The following is a 21,756-nucleotide window of genomic DNA, read 5'->3' on the forward strand; positions in this document are numbered from 1 at the left end:
ATCAGATGTTCCCCAGACGGAGTTCGAGTCATCCTGCACGATAACCCAGATCTGTTCAGGCCTTGTCTCACACGACGTATGCTCTCTATAACCGATGCTGACCTGTCCCTACTTGACACGTTACCCTCACATCTATGGGCTAAAACCGACTCAGATGTAGGGCGAATGGTGATCGACCCTGTACACATAACCGTCCGACCGGACGCAGTGCTCCCAAAGCTTCCACAGTATCGGATATCGCCCGAAGGCGAGAAGGCATTGGTGGAAATCATCCAGTCCCTAGTCGATGCAGGAGTGGTAGAAGATGTAGTCAGTAATGTTTGCAACAGCCCTATCCTACCTATTGTAAAGAAGCAAGGCGAGGGAGACGAGAAAGCATACCGCTTCATTGTTGACTTGCGAGAGGTTAACAAAGTAGTCATACCCCAGTACCCCGTGGTCTCGGACATCACCACCATCCTCACCCTGATTCCGTCCACTGCCACCACCTTTACCGTTATTGATCTCAAGAACGCATTCTTTTCCATCCCCATCCACCCAGACAGCCGCTACCTGTTCGGCTTCACCCTAAAAGCCCGTTCATACAGATTCTGTAGGGCACCCCAAGGCTACACTGAGAGCCCCAGCATCTATAGCCAAGCCCTCAAGAGACAACTAGATGCAGTCCAACTACCAGATGGAGTGGTGTTAATACAGTACGTCGATGACATTCTTCTGGCGGCCGACACCACTCCACTTGCAATTACAGCCACCATTCACCTCCTCCACTTCCTTGCGGAGAACGGTCACAAGGTCTCCAGGAAGAAGTTACAATTCTGCCAACCTCAAGTGACATACCTAGGCCACCTCCTATCCAAAGACGGGAGGAAACTTACACCTGACCGAATTCAGACCATCTTAGAAACCCCTGTCCCCAAAACTCAGAAGCAAGTGCGGTCCCTGGTTGGTCTCACCTCCTTCTGTCGACAGTGGTTGCCAAATTTTAGCCTCATTGTAAAACCTCTGCTTTCCCTGCTGGCTAAAGATGTCCCCTTCCCCCTCCCCTGGACACCCGAATGCCAGTCCTCCTTCAAAGAATTGCGAGATGCCCTTTGTTCAGCACCAGTCCTAGGAACCCCAGACTACACTAAACCTTTCTCCCTCTTCACCCACGAAATGGAGGGATGCGCGTTGTCTGTTCTAACCCAGTCCATAGGTCCTAAACAACGCCCTTGTGCCTACTTCTCTGCCACTCTTGACCCTGTAGCCAGAGCTTTGCCCGCCTGCCTTCGAGCAGTAGCCGCCGCTGCTGTCTCTATCCGACAAAGTGAGGGGATCGTGCTCTCGAACCCCCTCACTGTGTTAGTACCCCATGCGGTTGACACCCTCCTGAACCAGACCAAGACTCAGCACCTGACTAGCGCACGACTGACTGGTTATGAACTGACTCTGCTTGCACCCCACATCACATTGAAACGATGCACCACTCTGAATCCAGCTACTCTGCTACCTCTCCCTGACACTGACCCCAATGCGTCCCCTATACATGACTGCATGACCCTCACCGACGAACAGACCAAGAGTAGGGTTGACCTCTGAGATACTGCCTTCCCGGACCCTGACGGAGAACTGTGGGTAGATGGCTCATGCATCAAGCTCCCCGATGGCACCACCTCAGCCGTCTATGCAGTCACCACGGCCCGAACAGTTGTTGAGACAGCCCGCATCACACAGCGATCCGCACAGGCGGCTGAACTGATTGCTCTCACCCGAGCATGCATCCTAGCAGCGGGGACAACCGCAAACATTTACACTGACAGCCAGTATGCCTTCGGGGTAGTTCACCACTTTGGGCTCCTGTGGAAAGAGAGGGGATTCCTGACTTCACATGGCACACCCATCTTACATGGAGATCTAGTCTCCGCTTTGACCGAGGCAGTCCTCCTCCCCACATGGCTAGCTGTGATCAAATGCCAGGCACACAAGAAGGTGACAGACATTATAGGACAGGGAAATGCTCTGGCTGACACTACTGCCCGAACCACAGCCGAAAATAGGTCCACGACCCGCATGTATGTGACCAGGTCACAAACTGAGAAGTGGAAGGATGCTAGAGAAACGATTAGGGACATCCAATTAGCCAGCTCACCACACGAATTGACTGAATGGGCACGGGTGGGATTAAAGGATGATGACGGTTGCTGGCGAACTAAAGACTCGAACAAATGGTTGCTACCTGACTCATACTTGATCCCCATGCTGACCATGGCACACTCCCCCGCTCACATAGGGTCTGCCCCCATGATCGAACTCATCTCCAAAGTTTGGCACAATGACAAGATCCCAGACTCAGCCAAACGTCTGGTCCAACAATGCCTGGTATGCCTCCAACACAACCCTGGGAAAGGAACTGCTGTACCCCGGGGAGGGTTTGGGGTTCCTAATCACCCCTTTGAAGTCCTACAAATGGACTACATCCAATTAGAAAGGTGCCAAGGTTTGAAGTACGTACTTGTCGTTGTGTGTGCCTTCAGCAAGTGGGTGGAAGCCTACCCAACCCGTGACAACACTGCTATGACTACCGCAAAAGTATTGCTGAAAGAATTCTTCCCCCGCTACGGCCTTTGTCGAATTCTGTGGAGCGACAACGGCCCCCACTTCGTAGCCGAAGTTATCCAACTCATCCTAAAGGGGTTGGGTGTAAAACAAAAGTTCCATGCGGTCTTCCACCCCCAATCTGCAGGCTTGGTTGAGCGACATAATGCCATATTGAACCTCAAAATAGCCAAAATAGTTGCCACCACAGGACTGAAATGGCCAGACGCCCTCCCGCTAGCATAGCTATCGATGCATTCCACTCCTACCAAACACCATTTAACCCCCTACGAGGTCGTCTTCGGGCGGCCCATGAACCTTTGGACCGCACCGAAACCGACATCCATCCACGACGTCCCGGACGTCCTCATGTCTGACTATTTGTACAACCTAACTAAAACGTTGTCTGTTATCCATCAGCAGGTGCTGCAAGCCATTCCCGATGCTTCCAGGGGCCCCGGGCACGACATCCAACCCGGTGACTTTGTCTTAGTGCGTAACTTCCAGCGCACCAAGAGTCTGGAGCCCCGCTGGACGGGCCCCCTGCAAGTCCTAATCACCACCCGAACAGCTCTTCGAGTGGAGGGGATGCGTAATTGGCTGCACGCACACCATTGTAAGAAGATATCACCGACCTTGACGACAACCGACAACATCACCGCCCAAGAGGAACCCCTGGACAAAGACCGACCATCCCTGAGCTGCTACCCGGATACAGAGACACTTGAATTAATGAAATATCCCGATCCCACTGTGCCATCCAAGGAAGGGTATAACCTGCGACGAAAGGAGGAAACCTCGGCTAAGCAGACCACGAACTAAGTCGAAATCTCAAAACGGTAGCCTAATCACCCCAAAGGCCTCCAGAAGAGAAATTAAACAAAGTCTGTGGTTCTGCCCGCTACCGAGTCCCTTGAAGATGATGGAAGCACCCGACATGAAGATGATGGAAGCAACCGGACGTCCGAAGATCCACTACAAAAACCCAAAGACTGACAAAATGCACAGCTCAAAGACTATTGCACTTTTTATTACCCTTCTCTTTTGCCTTCTCCTCATGGTCACCTTCTGGATCTTGGAGGAGAGCGCACCCGCTCATAAGACATTGCTGACCACCGTTCAACCTACCACCATGAAAGAACACCATCTGATCTCACTTTCACCCCAACTCCGAGAAAGGCGTAAGGAGTTCTGGAATAACTCTTTTGTGCAGTTGCTCCACCAACACAATCTTGCCGCCAATGCCACTAATTGCTGGATCTGTGGATTGCTACCACATGCCACTGGACACTCTATCCCTTTCATCCCTTCACCTTTTTCTGTCCATGGTTCCTGCCTCGCCTGGCTAATCCTCCTGCAAGAAAGCTACAAGGACAATGCCACTTCCGGCAAAACTGTGTCACACTTCTACCATGGGTTCTGGCTGAACAAAACTGGAAAAACTTCTGCCCCCTTCTGTCCTCTGAGATCAAACACTTCCTTTCACATGGACATCCCTGCCAAAGAACGAGTTGAAATGCAGGTGTTCAACAACCCAGCCAGACCCACCTTCTCTTACCTCCGGAAACGAACGGCCGCCACCCTAACAGTGGCCCTATCCGTCATCAACTTCACTGGACTTGTGTGCCTCGAAGGCCTGGGGGCGCAGCTGGTGGGCCACAGCTCCTGCCTCATCACTCGAACATTGGACTCAGTTGATCCACCCTCCTTTGTTACCTCCCCAAATATGTACTTCGTCTGTGGTACTAAGGCCTACACCTGGCTTCCGAAAGGTTGGGGAGGCACCTGCTACATCGCTTTTGTCCTTCCTCCGACATATGTGGCTCCAGCAAACCATCACCGACAGAAACGCGCCAAAGACATTGTGCAAGCCGACTCCACCGGAGCACAGTTCATGGACGCAGTAAAAGGACTTGTTCCACTTTGGGGCCCAATGGCAAACAGCCGTGCCATCCGCCACTTAACCCAGGCAGTCGAAACAACAATGAACATTACAGCCGGCATCCTCACCAACAACACCGCTGAGCTTCAGGCCGTCCGCCTGGTAGCTCTTCAGAACCGCCTCGTTCTAGACGTAGTTCTGGCCGATCGTGGAGGAGCATGCCGCATCATTGGGTCCAGCTGTTGTACCTACGTGCCGGATAACTCGCCCTCAGTCTACAAGGCGATTGAACACCTCCACAGACTTTCCGCAGAGGTTCATCAGGAGCAAGAAGGATGGTCGCTTGGGAGTTGGTTTTGGGACGCTATTAAAAGTTGGGGGTGGAGGTTGTTTACGTTTATCCTGATACCAATCGTGATACTATGTGGTTGCTGCCTGGGTATTCAATGCTTGCCACCTCTGTGTTCACTTTTTACAAACTGTATCTGTCCTAAGACTCTGGACTTTGAAGCCGAGCGTATGAAAGCTTTGTATGAAGTAGAAATGCGTAATATTATGGGGATAGATCCGAACTAAGCAAGCTGGCGAGATATGTTAAAAGGGAGGACTGTGGAAATGTAGTTCGTATCTGAACATTATCTGCGCCATCTTGTCTTTCCCCAGCACCACACGCAAAAACACACGGCAGCCATTTTAGGCACCATGGTCTCTCTCCCTGCTCATTGTCGATCGCCGACGCGTCCCCCTAGCGCCGCGAACATCCCCCAACATGCTGACCACCCCCGCTCTCTCATACACGGGCCATAAACCCTCTCCTTCTGCGCGACCCTGCCATGGAACCACATCCCACGCCTGACCGACATCCCATATATGGTCATACATCTCTTTGATAACCCCCTTCCTCTTCGCCCGATTGCCTGGGCCGATCCCAGGCCATCACCTAGCCCTGCGGATGCAGTTTATTGCCCCTACTGTAAGGGAAACACCCCACATCAAAGGGATTACAGTAGATCAAGGCCCCCCATCCCCTGAGACCCGTCCAGTCGCACACACCCCCGGGAATTGGCGGAATGTCCAGCTGTGTGATAGCCATCTCCTACTGTGGGTGGGGTGGGGACTTCCACTGTAGATATGTGTGGGAACGAGCTTGAAGTGGGGATTCTGAGGATGTTCTTTCATGTATCAAAGCGATCTCAAGAATGTGCCATGTCTGATAAACCTGCAATAAAGTCATAAACTTGTGTATAAGAGGCCAGGCCTCAGAGATGCAGTTAGAGCACCTCGTGACGATACCTTGCTGTCTGATCTGATGTGTTCTTCTCCGACGGAATAAAACTTTGTTTCCTGCCTTCCAGTCTCCGGCGCCTGTCTCTTTGTTGGTTAATTATCGGATGGTATAAGAGGCGATTATCGCCGGGCAATACTTAGAAGGTTATCGACTGCGACTGCCCCTACCTTTTAACATCAGTGCCAAGGAGCTTACGACCTCAATGATGGCTGACTTGAACTCCAAGGTAGGTCCGGGGGGGAGATAGACTAGTAGACCAGAAAAGGAGGAATGGGCATTGAAAGAGATCTTAACAAGTGAGCAGTGGTAACAGCTTTTAAAAATAACAGCTATGCCCCCGCCTCTAGTTTCTCTATTGAGTGTCAGGATACTGAACTCTGGAGGAAGGGCGAGGCCAGGTTCAGCCACCGTGGCATCAGTCAGCCAGGATTCAGTTATGAAGAGCACATCCGGTGATTCATCCTCAATGAGGTCATGGATCTCCATATAGTGTTTAACCAAGGACCGGACGTTGAGATGGAGGATTTTCATATTGGGTCTGGAGGGAGTCGGGGGCAGTACGGGGAAGGATGTATAGCCACACTTGGAACAGCAAAAAGGTCCAGTCATCGTGTCCCCCTCATACTGTCCACAAGGGCTGACTTGCTGGCCAATAGACATCAGCTGCTCCCTGGTGTAAATAAGCACCTCAGATTTTAAATTGCCAGCATGTCTGGCGTCTGGCGGCATCCTGGCATGGACGGGCGCAGACGGGCTTGCCTTTGGTGCGCCTTTGGCGCACCAGCCCTACGCGTCCGCTGGGCTCCCGCGCCATGAACCTCCTAAATAGTGTGTCCAGGCACAGACTATACCGCTTCCCTAGAAAGATGGCAGCCGTGGGATGGCAACTGAAAGTGGGGAAAAGCCGGTCGGACCTAAGCAGTACTCCCTCCACATCAATCAGCCCGCTAATGGCTGCAGTGGACCGCGGAGGTGCAGAGGCCACACAACACACTGTGGTAACAGGTAATTGCCAGAGCAAAGAGCGCTATACAGTATGTTCGTGCAGTAATTAAAAGCTTCCTTTAGTAGACTGTTGGGGGGTCAGTCCCTCGGCAGGCATCTTAGGGTGCAGGTCATGATGGACTCCTCTGCAGAGTATTGCTAATAAACTAACTGCTTGTATTCCCTACTGTCTGACTGACTCTTTATTCTTGGGAAGGCATAGCAGGTGGTTGTAAATAACCTGCGTGGCCCCTAAGGGCTCTGTCGTTCAGTTGGCACCCGAACAGGGACCCCACAAGGTGATCTGCAGGGTCGGGGTGCGTCTGGTCGGTAGGGCGGATCAGGGTACCCCACAATGACTGAGCTTAGTTCTCGCAGCTCCCCCGTCCGTCTGATCAGGCGACTCCTCGTCTGGTGGTCAGTGGCTGGGGTCCTGAGAAGGCAAAACCATGGAGTTGACCGTTTGGTCCGAAGAGTTGGTAGTGGAGAATAGTTTAACTTGACCTGAGAGCACTAGATGAGTGATTTGATTTTGGACAAATGGTGCCATTCTTGAATGGTATGAGCCTGCGGGTTGTGTCTTGATATAGTCTCTTGACTGTCTTGCTTGATCGGCACAAGCCGACGGGCTGTGTCTGGGTGTGTTCTGGTTTGAACTTGGTGGGTTTGCGGACCCTTTTCGAAAGACACAGAGGGGCAGATTTATGTTGCACTTGCGCCTCATTTACGCCGCCGTTGCGTCACTTTTGTGACGCAGCAGCGGCGCAAATCCTGCGCCATGGTGCGGGGTATTTACAAACGTGACGCATCTCCCAGATGCGTCACGTTGTAAAGCCCTGCGCCACATGTAGGCGTTCCAGGGCAGGTGGGGGCGTTCCGGCGCAGGAACGCCTCCTAAAAGTGGCTGAGTGAAATCTACAAGATTTCACTCAGTCACTTTTAGGCCCATGCTGCGTCAAAACCCTGCGCCTGCTTGAAGCAGGTGTAAGGATTGACGCAGCATTGTATAGATAGGGCCCACCAGATCATTGCTGGAGCTGCGTCGCGCTTGCGACGCAACTCCAGCAATGCGCCACTTTTCGGCACAGATGCGTCACGCATCTGTGCCGTTTTTGCCCCATGGTGCGCCGCATTATAAATGCGGCGCATCCATGGTGGCGCAGCTGTGGCGCATAATAACTGGCGCATCCCTGCTGATATGCAGGGATGCGCCAGTCGTCATAAATCTGCCCCAGAGTGTTTGCGAACAGTCTGCCAGACCAACTGGTAATTTGGTTTATTTTTCTCGCCAAAGGTCTGAGGCTCGAGCCTGTCTTCTTGAACTTGGTACAATCTCCGGACTGCAGTGGGCAGTTTGCGGACCGTTTTGTTTTGGTTCTTGGACAATTGTTCTCTTGTTTATTTTCTTTATTTATTTTCGTTGGTGTTATATTTGTCCATTGGGGACAGCATATGTGTTTTATATTAAGATGCCTTATTTAAGTAAGTTTGGATGTTTTGGATGCCAATGTTGTTCTACTGATGCTCGATTGGAAGAGATCAGCCTGCGCCTCCGAAGGGTTCTCCAAATTTTGACGTATACGTCAAACACGGTATTGGCCCTATTATGTTTAGCACGTTGTGGCATAAATATATGAGGGACAATGCTCAGTACAGTGGCCGCCTACTGGCTCGTTTGATGAACAGAAATTGAATTTCTTGCAGGATAAATTGTTCACTAAAAAGAGCAGGCAGTCAATGTTTGATTCTCTAAGAGTATGGCAGAAAGAAGCAAAGCAGCGCTGTATGAGAGTAGACAAAGAGGCCCGAAGGAGGCAGACATAAATTGTAACACAAAAAGCAGTGGCCTATGAGAGGGAAAGGGTAGAGCAAGGTATAGAATGTGCGGGTAGAAAGTTCTGATTGCAGACTGATAAATGTTATGTTACTAGAGAGGAAGGTGATGATTTTGTTGAAGAGCTATTGGATTGTCGTCCTCCTCCTCCTTATGCCCCTGAACGGATATACCCGACAGTCCCGACGTCACAGTCTTCAGCCCCTAGTGCCACTTTTTCTAGTGTTTCCCTTTCTGGCACTACTGCTTCCGCCCGGCCCCACTTACTTCCTCTATGCCTGCACCAGTCACCGGGACCAGAGCCGTGAGCTCCCCTGACTAGTCTATCAGTCCCGTTTTGACTACTACGCCCATTTTCACCCCTCCATCCCTGTCCCCCTACATGATGGTACCAGTCTCTGCCTCTGCTTTTTCCCCCTTGGATATGACCCCCCCCAAATACTGTCAAATGCTAAGACGCCTGTGCGTGGGATGCATGAAGCGGATTGGGCAGCATGGGGAAAGTGTTGGTGCATTCTGCTGTGGGTGATGAAGAAAAGAGAATGGTGGTGAATCAAGCAGCTCAGTGTGCTCGGAACCCGATCTATAGTGTGGAAGATGTGTGGAGTGTGATGAAAGATTATGAGCCGTTTATACAGCAACATGCTCTTAAACACATGTCGGCCACGCTAATAAGACTGTGGGAACAGTGTTTTCAGGGTGTTGCACCGCAGATAATATACGACTTACGGGACAGGGTATACGCTACAGGTATGGCTCCTAATGAGGTTTTTGCTAATGTATCGACACTGGTGGGTACCGTGGCAGACTGCTCCAAAAGGTTCAAACAATAGGGGCCCAGCACCCTATGAGGAAAGTTCATCCCATTTATCATCCTGAAATTCAGGAACTGCGTGACCTCACGGACACAGTAATTAGACCACAGGTTGACAGTCAATTTCAAGAGCAGTGGATCTATACTCCTTGGAAGAGGAGTGAGGTCCTATCCCTGAAGAGTCAACTGCCATACCCCTGGAAGAATCCCTATGCATATTATAAGGAACTGATGGAGGCGGCCTCCTCCACATTAATGACGTTACCTGATATTGAATTGTTCTTTGGTCTGCTAGTACCGGTGGACATATGGAGGCAGGTACATACACAGGATCACGCATTGGAGTTGGGTGGCACATGGGATGAAATAAAGGGATGGGATAAGGAGCGAAAGCCCATCGATAAGTTGCAAACTGAGCTTCTAGCTTTGCCGGGGCGTATTATCATTTACATGCACTCACTCATCCCGCCAAAATAAGTGGATTGGGATAAGTTGACTGTGTGTCGCCAGAAGAAGGATGAAAATGTGTCAGATTTCTTTACTAGATTTGAAGAGGTGTTCTCGTTTTAGTGGTCAGGACTAGTCACAGGAGGGTGGTGTTTGGTTGTTTGTTAACAGACTTGTCACTAATCTGCTTCCCGAGATTGCAACAAGGTTGCAGGCTTTGAAAAGTACTTGGACGACATCATCCCCATCCATCATTTTAAGTATGGCACAGTATTACGAGCATAGAGAGAATGAGGACAAAGAGAAGATGGAGAAAAAGTCAAAGGATTTGAAGACGAGGGTGTTAATGCAGCAGGTTGCGAGGGGAAGAGGCAGAGGTTTGGGTTCGGCTCAGCGGTTACCCAGGTCCAATAGGAGTGGTGCTTCAAATGCACCCCTTGGGCTTAACCAATGTGCATATTGTAAGAAGGAGGGACATTGGCGGAATGAGTGTCCGGCATTGTTGCAGAAGAGAGAGCCTTCGAGAGGTCGAGGGTTTAGAGGACGTGGAAGAGGAGGAGGAAGCCGAGGAGGGACACAGTCAAAGGATTCATCGTAAAATAGGCAGAGCGGGAACTATTTTGATGACCCCCGAAACCGACAGTATTACCACGATGACTATGACATGGACGAGGTGACTGGGTTGTCTCACAATTAGGACAGCCAGGGACAGGGCGAGGGACAATGTCCGATGCCTATAGACCAACGCGGGCCTTACGTCACTGCTGATGTACATGGCACCACACAAAATTTCTAGTTGATACAGGGGCTATGAATAGCTCTGTTTCCCATTCATTGGTCCCGGGGGCAGCTCTGTCTGTCCAAAATAATATTTTGGTTGGTTTCGCAGGTGTGCTGGTTGTTAGCTCCATATCTAAACCCCTTGCCTTGACTATTGGTCCCTTCACGGTTTATTCAGCAGTTTTATTGACGTCCAATTGTGGGGAAAATTTGTTGGGATTGGATTTGCTAAAAAGGTTACATGCAACCATATTTTGTTCTCCTGATGGTGTATACATCACTATTGCACCGAAGGTGGCACGTCCAAAACAATGCTTTGCAAAAGATGTTCCCCTCCCTACAAGATGTGCCACGCACTTTGTGGGCTACAGGGGACACGGATGCTTCCGATCCCACCGGTCTCCATCCAGATAAAGGACAATGCCAAATTGCCACACATTCCCCATTACAATATCTCGCAGGCAGGAGAAAAAGCCTTATTACAAATAATTCAGGATTTGATTAAGTCTGGTGTGGTTGAAGAGACAGTGGTGAATGTGTGTAATAGCCCTATTCTTCCTATTCTGAAAAAGACACCCTTGAACTCTTCTGATACCCACGCTGATGTTTACCATTTTGTGATAGACCTCAGAGAGGTCAATAAAATAGTGATTCCCCAGTACCCTGTGGTTCCAGACATTACCACGATCCTGTCAACGATTCCCCCCTCTGCCAAATTATTTTCTGTGATTGACCTAAAGAATGCTTTCTTCAGCATACCGATCCACACAGATAGCCGATAAGTGTTCGGTTTTGCAATAGCCAGTCGGAGCTTTAACTTTTGCCATGCTCCACAAGGCTATACAGAAAGCCCTAATGTTTATAGCCAAGCTTTGAAGGCTCAATTGGACTCCTTGGAGTTTCCCCCTGGTAATGTGCTGCTGCAGTACGTTGACGACCTACTTGTGGCTTCACACACTGAGGATGGTTGCAAAGAAGCCACAGTTAAATTATTGTTGCATTTGGCTCTTCTTGGACAAAAGGTGCCACTTTCGAAATTTCAATATTGCCGACAGGAGGTCACCTACTTAGGTCATCTGCTGTCGAAGGAGGGTTGCAGACTAACACTTGAATGCATAGCTGCTTTTACTAATATGCCTGTTCCTAATATCCAACGCAAGGTACGCTGGTTTATTGGGATAACTTCTTATTGTCAGCATTTGATCCCTAACTACTCCCTACTAACAAAGCCTCTTCTTTACCTGACCACCAAAGATGTGCATGAACCCATGCCTTGGACACCTGCATGCCAGCAAGCTTTTGAGCAATTAAAGGTTGCGCTTTGTTCTGCTCCTGTGCTTGGTACTCCTGATTACCTGTGCTCTATGTGCATGAGGCGGACGGTTGTGCCCTTTCTGTTCTAACACAGGGTTTCGGTGGTAAGCAGAGACCCTGCGCCTACTTCTCTGCCATGCTTGATAACGTCGCCAGAGTGCTCCCGAGCTGTCTGAGAGCTGTCACGGCAGTGGCAGTTTCTATCAGACAATCTGCAGGGCTCATTCTTGATACTGATCTCACAGTGATGGTACCTCATTCTGTGGATACGCTTTTGAACAAGACAAAGACCTAGCACCTTACAAGTGCACGTCTTACTGGATATGAGCTGACTTTATTTGCTCCGCACATTACCATCAACCGATGTGCCACTCTGAACCCAGCCACTTTACTACCCCTCCCTTCGGAAGAAAAGGACAATGATGTCCATGATTGTTTATTTCGGACTGAGGAAGAAACAAAAGAAGGGGTAGACCTGACTGATGTTCCCTTATCTGACCCCCAAGGTGAACTATATGTCAATGGTTCTTGTTTCAAGCTACCAGATGGCACCACCACTGCAGCCTATGCAATCACAACATTACACACTGTAGTTGAGGCATCCCGTATTCAATACCAATCGGCCCAAGCTGCAGAGTTGGTTGCTCTCCTTAGGGCTTGTGAGTTGAGTGAGGGACTGGCTGTTAACATCTACACCAACAGCCAGTACGCCTTTGGGGTGGCCCATAATTTTGGGTGCCTCTGGGCGGAGAGAGAGTTCTTAAATTCGCATGGACTGTGAATACAGAACGGCCGATTGATACACAGATTGCTGCCCGCATCAACACTTCCTGGTAAGTTAGCAATAGTAAAATGTAGCGCTCATAAAGCCACCACAGAGTATGTTGGGAGAGGGAATGCGTTTGCGGACCAGACAGCCAAGGAGACAGCTCGATCAAAGATGAAAAATATGTTTGTGGCAGGTCCTGCTAGGTGGGTCCCAACCAATGGAATGTTCTAGGACACATTGGAAAATGTTAGGGAAATTCAGGCTGAGGTAACTCTAGATGAATTGGCAATGTGGGAGGAGAGAACAGGTTGTTTGGACGAGGATGGGTGTTGGACTGATTTGTCTGGAAAACAGCGAGGGTTACTGTCTAATGCCTCCTTGCTCCCTGTTGTTACTATGGCCCATGGCCCAGCACATATTAGTGCCAAAGAATATGCAAGCTACTAGACCCAGTATGGCAGAATAATAATAGGTAGCCACACACCTAGTGAAGCATTGTATCATTTGTTTGAAGCATAATCCTGGAAAAGGTACTCCTACACCCACTGGTAACTTTGCACCACCTTCGTTCCCTTTTGAGGTTCTCCAGATGGATTTCATCGAAATGGAAAGAGTGAATAACTTGAAGTATGTGCTGGTAGGGATTTGTGCATTCAGTAAATAGATTGAGGCTTACCCCACTAAGGAGAATACAGCTATAGCGACGGCGAAGGCACTTTTAAAAACTTTATTGCCACGCATGATTTGGAGTGACAACGAAAGTCACTTCAATTCAAAAGTCATTGAATTGGTGTGCAACGGCTTGCATATTAAACAGAGGTTTCATACAGCGAACCACCCCCAGTAAGCAGGCCTAGTTGAGAAGTACGATGGTACTCTCAAGCTGAAACTAGTAAAGGTTCAAGAGAGCACAGGATTGCGATGGCCAGATGCGTTACCCTTAGATTTGTTATCTACCAGAGTGACAGCGCACTCTAGAACAGGGTTGTCCCAGTACGAAGTGGTCTTCGGATGCCCTGCTAATGTCTGGGGTGTCCCAAGACCAAAGCGTTTCTCCGAGATAGAGCACCCCCTGCTTGTGGACTATTTATATGAGTTGTCTAAAGATCTCGGTACTCTTCACCAACAGGTGCATGCCAAGTTGCAGCCAGTACCAGAGGGGCCCTGGCACTGAATACAGCCCGTAGACTATGGGGCATATTATCAAGCACAGCGTTAAAATTATCGCTGATTTAGCGGCAGAGAAATGCTGCTAAAGCGGCAATAATGGGCTTGATAATATGCCGCAGAAGCCCATGTTGACACCACAACATGGGCTTCTATGGGAATTCTCAAGCGGCGATAATTTTAACGCCATTTCTTGATAATATGCCCCCAGGTTCTAATCAGAAATTTTCAGAGAAAGAGCTGTTTGGTGCTGAGGTGGAAAGGTCCTGTCATCGTTCTACTCGTCACTCACACCGCAGTCAAGGTAGACGGCAGAAGGCACTGGATCCATGCCTCTCACGTGAAGCGGGTGCCCCTCCCATATGACAGCTAGGTCAACAACAGCATCGCTGATCAGGAGTGTGAGCGGGTGCCATGCTTTGTTCCCTTCTCTGATGCCTGATTGAGGTGGGCGCAGACGGCCGAAGAGAGTGACACAGCCCTGCTAGAGGCGATCCCTCCGGAGATAAGGGCTGCCTCAGATCTCTCTGTTTCCAATACACCCGACTCTGAGTCGCGATGCCTACCTGATTTCTGAGTTTCTGCCCCTTTTTGTTGATGAAACAGTGCCTGAAGTAACTAAATACAATTTGAGGCTCCAAAAGAAGGAAGGTGCACCAGCCGAGCAGTCTAGGAGTTAGGGAAGGACTTGAGCTTAGGGCGCAGGTACTCTGCCTAGGGTGCCTGTATTAGATTAGAGTGAATAACACTGGTGCACTGCCCTGGGCACTGGATAGGATAGTTGAGGGTACTTGCCAAGGACCGGGGGTGCCCTATCCTGAGAGAAGAGGATTTGTTTTTTCAGCAAGGGCTGCAGTCGCGCAGCTCCCCCGTGGGAGTGCTTAATAGCACCGCCGTTGATGAACAATAGGAGCCTACCGGTGAGGCTCTAAACGGATGCTGGGTGACATTTGCCCCTCTGGTGCTGTTGTTGCAATAGTGGCTCTAGCCTGTGAATATTCCTTTTCCCCTTGTGACATATATAAGTTACCCTTGAAGTTTTCTGAAATGTATTACTTTGGTCGTCATATCCCAGATGAGGAGCAGCCCTTTGCGGCTCCGCGTCCCATTTCAGATGGGCCTGTTTGGTCCTCTTGGTCCACTAAGAGTAAGATAGTGTTCGTTGCAATAATTTTGCTTTCTCTGCTGGTTGTATTCGGGGTGCTGATCTTCTTAGAAGAGAAATATCCTGTGCATACTTGGATAAGTACGACACCAACACCTCCTGAACATATTTTTGGTACCTTGGAGCCTCACAAAGAGGAACACCGGCAGTCCTATAAAGATAATGTTTTTATTCAAACGCTGCACCAAACGCATGCTGTTTATAATACAACAAAATGTCGGGTGTGTGGGTTGTCACCTTCTGTCACGCATCGAAGTGAGAACTTGCTGCCTATGCCCTTATCTTATGCTCATAGCTGTGAGGGATGGTTCACTTTACCTAGCTTGATCCACTCCTTCTCGCAAGTTGACTCCCTGGATAAAAGAAGTACTGGTTCCCGTTCTTTGACAATGAATGTGTATTCCCATCATAGGTCCCCAGCTGGTGTTTTCCCTGGAGATGGACGGTTTGATTGAGTGTTCTTAAATTCCTGCCTTAGGGCCGCAGACAAAGGTAGAAAGGCAAACAGAACAGAGATGGATAGAGATAGGTTTTGCTGTTCAATGTTTCAGAATATTACCAATCCTTCCAAGCCCGCAATGTCACTGAGGATAAGCCCATACCCCTGGCAGTGGTAGATGTACTGTTTCCTTTCTGTGTCCATGGGATGGGAGACATAGAGGTGGGGACAGTAGATGCACAACTACTTCCATGTTGAGAATGCCCAAAAGTCCGCCCTGATCCCACCACCTAATGTTTATTTTGTTTGTGGGGATCGTGGTTATTTGTGGCTCCCTGAGGGATGGTGTGGGAGGTGTTATCTTTCCTACCTCCTTCCCCCAGTCTATATAGCCCCTCCCAACTACCACAAGACTCACCGCCTACAGCGCAGGAGTGCCCTGGCTCCCCGGTTCAAGAGAGTAGTCAATGCAGATGATATTTATCAGACAGATACCGCTCTACAGCAATTCACTGACATAATGAAGGGAATTCTGCCATTCTGGGGTCCCATGTTCAATAGCCGTAATATTCGGAACTTGGCCAGAGTAGTTGAGGGAGGCAATTATACTACTGCCGGTATACTGACCAATATTACAGTTGAGTTTCGGGCTACGAGCCTTGTTGCTCTTCAAAATTGGATGTCATCGGCAGTAGTTGTTGTGTATACATCCCTGATAGCGTCCCTACTGTATACCCTAAAGTACAGAAATTACACAGACTTGCCTCAGAAATCCACCAGGCTAGTGGTTCATGGTCTCTCTCAGGGTGGCTCTGGGGTCTTTTGACATCATGGGGTTGGAAGATACTAATGGTTCTAATAGCTATCGCAGGTGTCATCTTTACATGTTGTTTGTGTATTAATTGCCATCCAGCATGATGCACTTATTGTGTGAGCAAGCTGACCCCTACTCCTAGGCTCCCAAGACATGATAATAAAGTCTCTACTATGATGATGCAGGGTATCCAGGACCACATGCTCATAGATAAATAACCCAATTGCAGACAGTTCATTTTTAACTCCCCATTCCTTATACATTTTAAATATTACACAAGTAGGGGATTATCAGCCAACTCATGATGGTGGTGGTAGTTACTATAAGTGAATAGTGTGTTTTGGTTTTAGAAGAGTATTGTGCATTTTGTCTTCTACTCTTCTTTTCGTCACAACAAGGAAATGGATAGATTTGTAGTGGGAAGTGACTGCAAACCCTGGCTCCTGTCAAGTAGGGCAGACGTTGTTTGGAGTAGCCCCTTGGACCTTAAGCAATCTTTCCATCTTCCTGCTGCCTTCCATCTGTACACATATCATCTACTCCCTTCCTTATTATTTGCTCCATTGCTTTGTAGCTAAGATCACACTATTTATCATTTTTATTTCCTTCCTCATTTTGATGTTTTTTTATCACTTTTCAGTCTTAATCTCACTTAATCTAAATTCAATAGCAAGTTAATCCTTTGCCGAAATCAATTCATTGAGACCTAATTTCAAACCATCTCCTTTTGTAATTCTGTTTAATCTCAATTACATTCAATTAGAGTCTTTTTAAAATCTTGTTTAAATATATTTCGTTCTCAATCTAATTTCAATCCTCATCTGATTTCGATCTCACATCAAAGTTATATCAATGTTTCACTCATGTAAATTCTATTTAAACATCATATTTTTTCAGTATCAATGAATATTGATAAATATTTAATATCCTAATAGATCTTAAGTTCAAACCACGGTCAATCTAATTTGAATCTTATATCTATCTTCATGCCAGTGTCTTTTTTTTAATCTAATTTCCACCTCACTCTAATTGTATACTGATTTCAATATTAATATCACTTCATGAAAATCCAGTGTCTGCAAATGTCTGGTTTGCATGTAACTATCATTTCAAGACATTACGTTCATGTCTATCTCAATCTGATCTCATTTTTTTAAAATCTTGTTTCAATTATATTTAAGTCTAATCCCATTAATAGTTACATGTCTTTCCAATCACAATTTAATTTCACATTCTAATGAGTCAGTCTTCCTTTGGCTCTGGAAAAGACAGTGGATTAGGGCAATGGATTAGGGCAATGGGACGAAATCCTTCTGTACTCAAAAGAATATGTAAAGGATCACCAAAAAACACCATGGTTCATTACCCCTAATTATAAGCCCCTCTGCATTGGAAACAGGTAAAAACCCCACAAACTACATAGTGTCCCGCAGGTGCTCAGTGCTCCTCATCCACATGCCATATGCCCATCCTTAAGGCAACTGAACCTAAGACTATTGACCTAGGACTGCTACCCGCCTACCTACTCTACTTCTGCATTACCTCTTGCCACTTTGGTTTCATTTACCGGCTGCCATACCCAAAGTGCTGGTATAGTACTGCTTTTTGTTATACAGTTGAGGCAACCCTAGGTATCTGGGGAAGAGGGAGGGATACTGCTAAAGTTTGAACTATTGGAGCACAATCAGTCCACTAACATGGTAATTCCAATGTTGTAATGTGTTTATCGTGGTAGCAATGCATGCAATACCGCTGTACAATGTGTTCTGCTGAGACAATTATCACTGTATTGTACTGTTTTCAAAGTTCCAAAAACAATACAAAACATTTAAAAAATGTAAGCACCCTAGATTGACATTTAGGATAAGTGACTGAAGATTGCAAGGGAGGCCTTTTACTCAAAGTTTGGGAAAGATATCTCAATGTGGACCCGAAAGTGAAGTTTCTCAACAAGTGCTGACCCACTGAAGTCCTTCCCCAGACTTCTCTCTATATACAGGGAATAAGGAGACCCTCAGACGGCTTACTGCTCTGGCAGCTGAGGGAAGACCATCATCATGGATAAGGAAAACATAGCTAACATCTCAAAATTAACAGACGGTATGGTAAACACTCTGCTCATATTGTGCTTGCACAGGGCAACTGACAGATACCAGCTGAAATATTTCTCCCAAATATTAGGAGGGGGGGTCGTCAACATAGCAATGCAGAAGTGGAGTTTAAGTGGGGAAACATCAACACCACCAGAGATCTGGAGGGACAAAGAAGAAATAATGAGATGTTGTGGAGAAAAATATCCTACTTATTTGATAAGCAAATAAAACAATGAAAAAGGCATAGGACAAAAAGTAGAGACAAGAGATGCTTACCTTTGCTCTCCCCCCTTGCCTTACAGAGCCTGAGCAAAACGGAAGTGCAAAGACACAAAGGACAAACCTTGTGACCAAAGGGAATTCAGGGTAAAAAGAGTCTAAAATTGTTCTAGAACACAGTAGAAGCAGCACATATGAATTGTAGTCTGTATCTTTCCAACCGGTATGTCCCGCTGTGTCAGGCTGTTATATCCTCTGAATCAGTTTGATGCTCAGAAGGGTCCACCCCTTGATAACCCCAAGTCTGGATAGCTGTAGTAGCTCAGATCAGTGGGGTGATCAAGTGAAGGAAGTATAGGAAGGGAACTGCGAGGAGGGAGATCTGCAAAGACACAGGGAACAACGTATTACTTATACCATTCTTTCTCATCACTTGGTATAGATCTAATGGAATAAATATTATAATACAGCTCTAACCATTCCTACCCATAAAGAAAACAAAGAGAGACGTGGTTTATGTTCCACATTCAATCTGTGGAAATACTATCTAGTATTATTCTGATCATATATCAGTGTTGGAAACATAAAGAAAATGCATACATGTATTATTAACTCTCCATACAGCTAAGCATTTTAATAGTGTGGCTTCCCACATTCATAACCTACCCTTGTTTTGATCCATGTAGCATCACGGGGGGGGGACTAGAAAATCTAAAATACGTTGTCAAAACCACCCTTGTTAAGGATAATAAGGATAGAACTCATTAGCAAAGAGCAACTAAAATTCAACATACACTATTTGCATATAAGTGAGTAGTCTGTTACTCAGAAAAGAATATAAATATATATATATCCTACAAGTGGACCTCTCATTGTCCGAGCATGTTGTCTTTCGACAGAATCAATAGTCAATCAGGAATTGGTTCGAAGGACTGCCACACAAATTATACTGGTTCACTTTAAGCAGGGAAGTAACTGGTTCAGAACAGGCATTACTGTCACAACATGAAAACAATCGATAATGGTTTCTCCCTTTGCATGAGTCCACAAGAGGTGAACCTGCCAACAGAGGAGAGACTTGACTTATGATGAGTGTTTTGTGCTGTGTACAGCAGGAGTATTGAAGTATTTCTCTCCGCATGAGCATTCACGGGAGAAGCTCGCCAACGGAGAGAACAAAGAAGTCATAAAAGGAGAAACTTGAAAAAGGGGCCAAATGCAGAAGCTAGAAGCACTATACTGATCAATGAATGGTGCGCAGGCAGCCTTACCCAACCAGGAATGAAGCGTCGAAGGATTACTGGAACTCAAGAAGAAATACACAATTTCCGACTGTGTTTTGCAGGGAATCTTCCATTAAATAAGTGGCTCCGCTCCTACGCCATGCGTCAATTCACAGTAGAGGCTCATGGCATTTGTAGTTTCCTATGTCCCTGGCGATTGTTTCCGGGTCTGGAAAGATACCGCACTGACACCGGAGGAGAAGGAACTCGTTAAACATAATGTAGCTTATTTGCGCTACTAGATTTTCTGAGCACTCAAATGTATGCGCTCGTGACACACTGACAACAAAATCATGTTTTTCTATGGTCCCCCTGCGCCATGTGCCACTAGTCTCAATATAACACAAAATATCTATTGAAGGTGAGAATAATACAGAATGTGTGTCAAGTTAATATGATACAGACCCAGACTGGAGAGATATTTTAGACTCAGGTTTTGACTCTGAAGTAGAAGGGAGCTCTTCAAAGCTTGGGGTCCTTAAGTGGGGATCAACATAGCCTCAAGGAAGATGCTAGGAACAGGTGCCCTGGAGAAGATGTAAAGCAAAGGCAATAAACTCAGGACTTTCTTAAAAAGGGAACTCAGTGATATCAAAGGGAATTAGGAGGGACCAGACTGGAAATTTCTATCTCGACTTTTCAAATGGGTCACTAAGGTGGGAGATGGGTTTGATTTGGCTGAAACAAAATGTTATCAAGAAAGGAATACGTTGACACTGTTTTTAAGAAAACTAAAGAGAAAAACAGAAGACCTGGAAAGCTGATCATGCTACTACCATTGGTAATCTATGAGTATTTCAGAACAAGAAGAGACCAATAGAGATTTGGAAGAAATGCTGCCTAATATTTTAAATCAGATTCTACTGTTAAATTCAGGTTGAGGATCAATGAGACTCTTCTGACTCTTCAGAATGAGTTCAAGCTAACGGTTTAAGAACTAAAGAATATGTAATTTTTGATGAAGTGGCTCAAGGTCAATGGTTTATTTTGAGAATCCGGGATCTCCTTAACTGAGTTTTCCTCATGCGGTGACATGTCCACACTTTTCAACCATGATCCCAGGGAGCACCATCAAGCATATTCAAAGGATAAGAAGGTGAGAAAAGAGCCAAGACCTCCCAGGGGCCCTGGGACTGTTTGAGGTAAAGGGGCGAACGTTAGAGGGTGGAGTGGGAAAGGATGCATGGCTGAAAAGTATAAAAAGGGGGAAGCCAAGAGAGGTCTTTGTAAGTTTTAACCAAACTGAACATTTTAGCAACTGCAAAAATAGTTTCTCTGTATACTAATAGCTTGAAATTGATAAAGAAGAGAAACAGGATATGCAATTTCTGAAAGTGAATAAGACAGAGTAATGTTTATTTTAAGAGACCTGTTAGACCTGGCAGCCTTGGCGTGGGTTTTCCCCACAGTTTTTTGCCTTTGCCTTCTGTATTTTTACCATGTGATGGATTTCGTTTTGCTGGTCTTGATGCTTTGGGCACTTTGCCACTGCTGTTCAGTGCCAAAGTGCATGTGCTCCCCGTAAAGTGTTGTTATGGATTGGTGATTCCATAATTGGCATATTTGATTTACTAGTCAGTCCCTAGTACAGTGCACTGTGTGTGCCCAGGGCCTGCAAATCAAATGCTGCTAGTGGGCCTGCAGCACTGATTGTGACACCAACATAAGCAGCCTGTAAATGCAACTCATACCTGCCACTGCAGTGTCTGTACGCAGTTTGATACCAAGTCGACCTGGCAAGTGCACCCACTTGCCAGGCCCTAGCCTTCCCTTTTCTTACATGTGAGTCACCCATAAGGTAGGCCCAAGGTACCCCTGTGGGCAGGGTACAGTGTATGTAAAAGGTAGGACATGCCCTGATGTGTGTGGCATGTCCTAATAGTGAAATAC

The 21,756-nt window shown here is 47.2% G+C and overlaps 1 protein-coding gene across 1 annotated transcript; it reads left to right on the forward strand.

Moving 5' to 3' along the window:
- The first annotated feature begins 3,493 nt into the window (after positions 1–3,493).
- Positions 3,494–5,032, forward strand: LOC146856062 (endogenous retrovirus group PABLB member 1 Env polyprotein-like). The gene has a single exon (XM_085650700.1). The coding sequence runs from the start codon at positions 3,494–3,496 to the stop codon at positions 5,030–5,032; it is 1,539 nt and encodes a 512-aa protein (XP_085506826.1).
- Positions 5,033–21,756: the final 16,724 nt, after the last annotated feature.

This window comes from Triturus cristatus, chromosome 4_1 (genome assembly GCF_964204655.1).
Source record: "Triturus cristatus chromosome 4_1, aTriCri1.1, whole genome shotgun sequence".
Lineage (NCBI taxonomy): Eukaryota > Metazoa > Chordata > Amphibia > Caudata > Salamandridae > Triturus > Triturus cristatus.

Bases quoted from the DNA above. Each gene is read 5' to 3' on its own strand.
- LOC146856062 (XM_085650700.1), top strand. From the start codon at position 3,494: ATGATGGAAGCACCCGACATGAAGATGATGGAAGCAACCGGACGTCCG.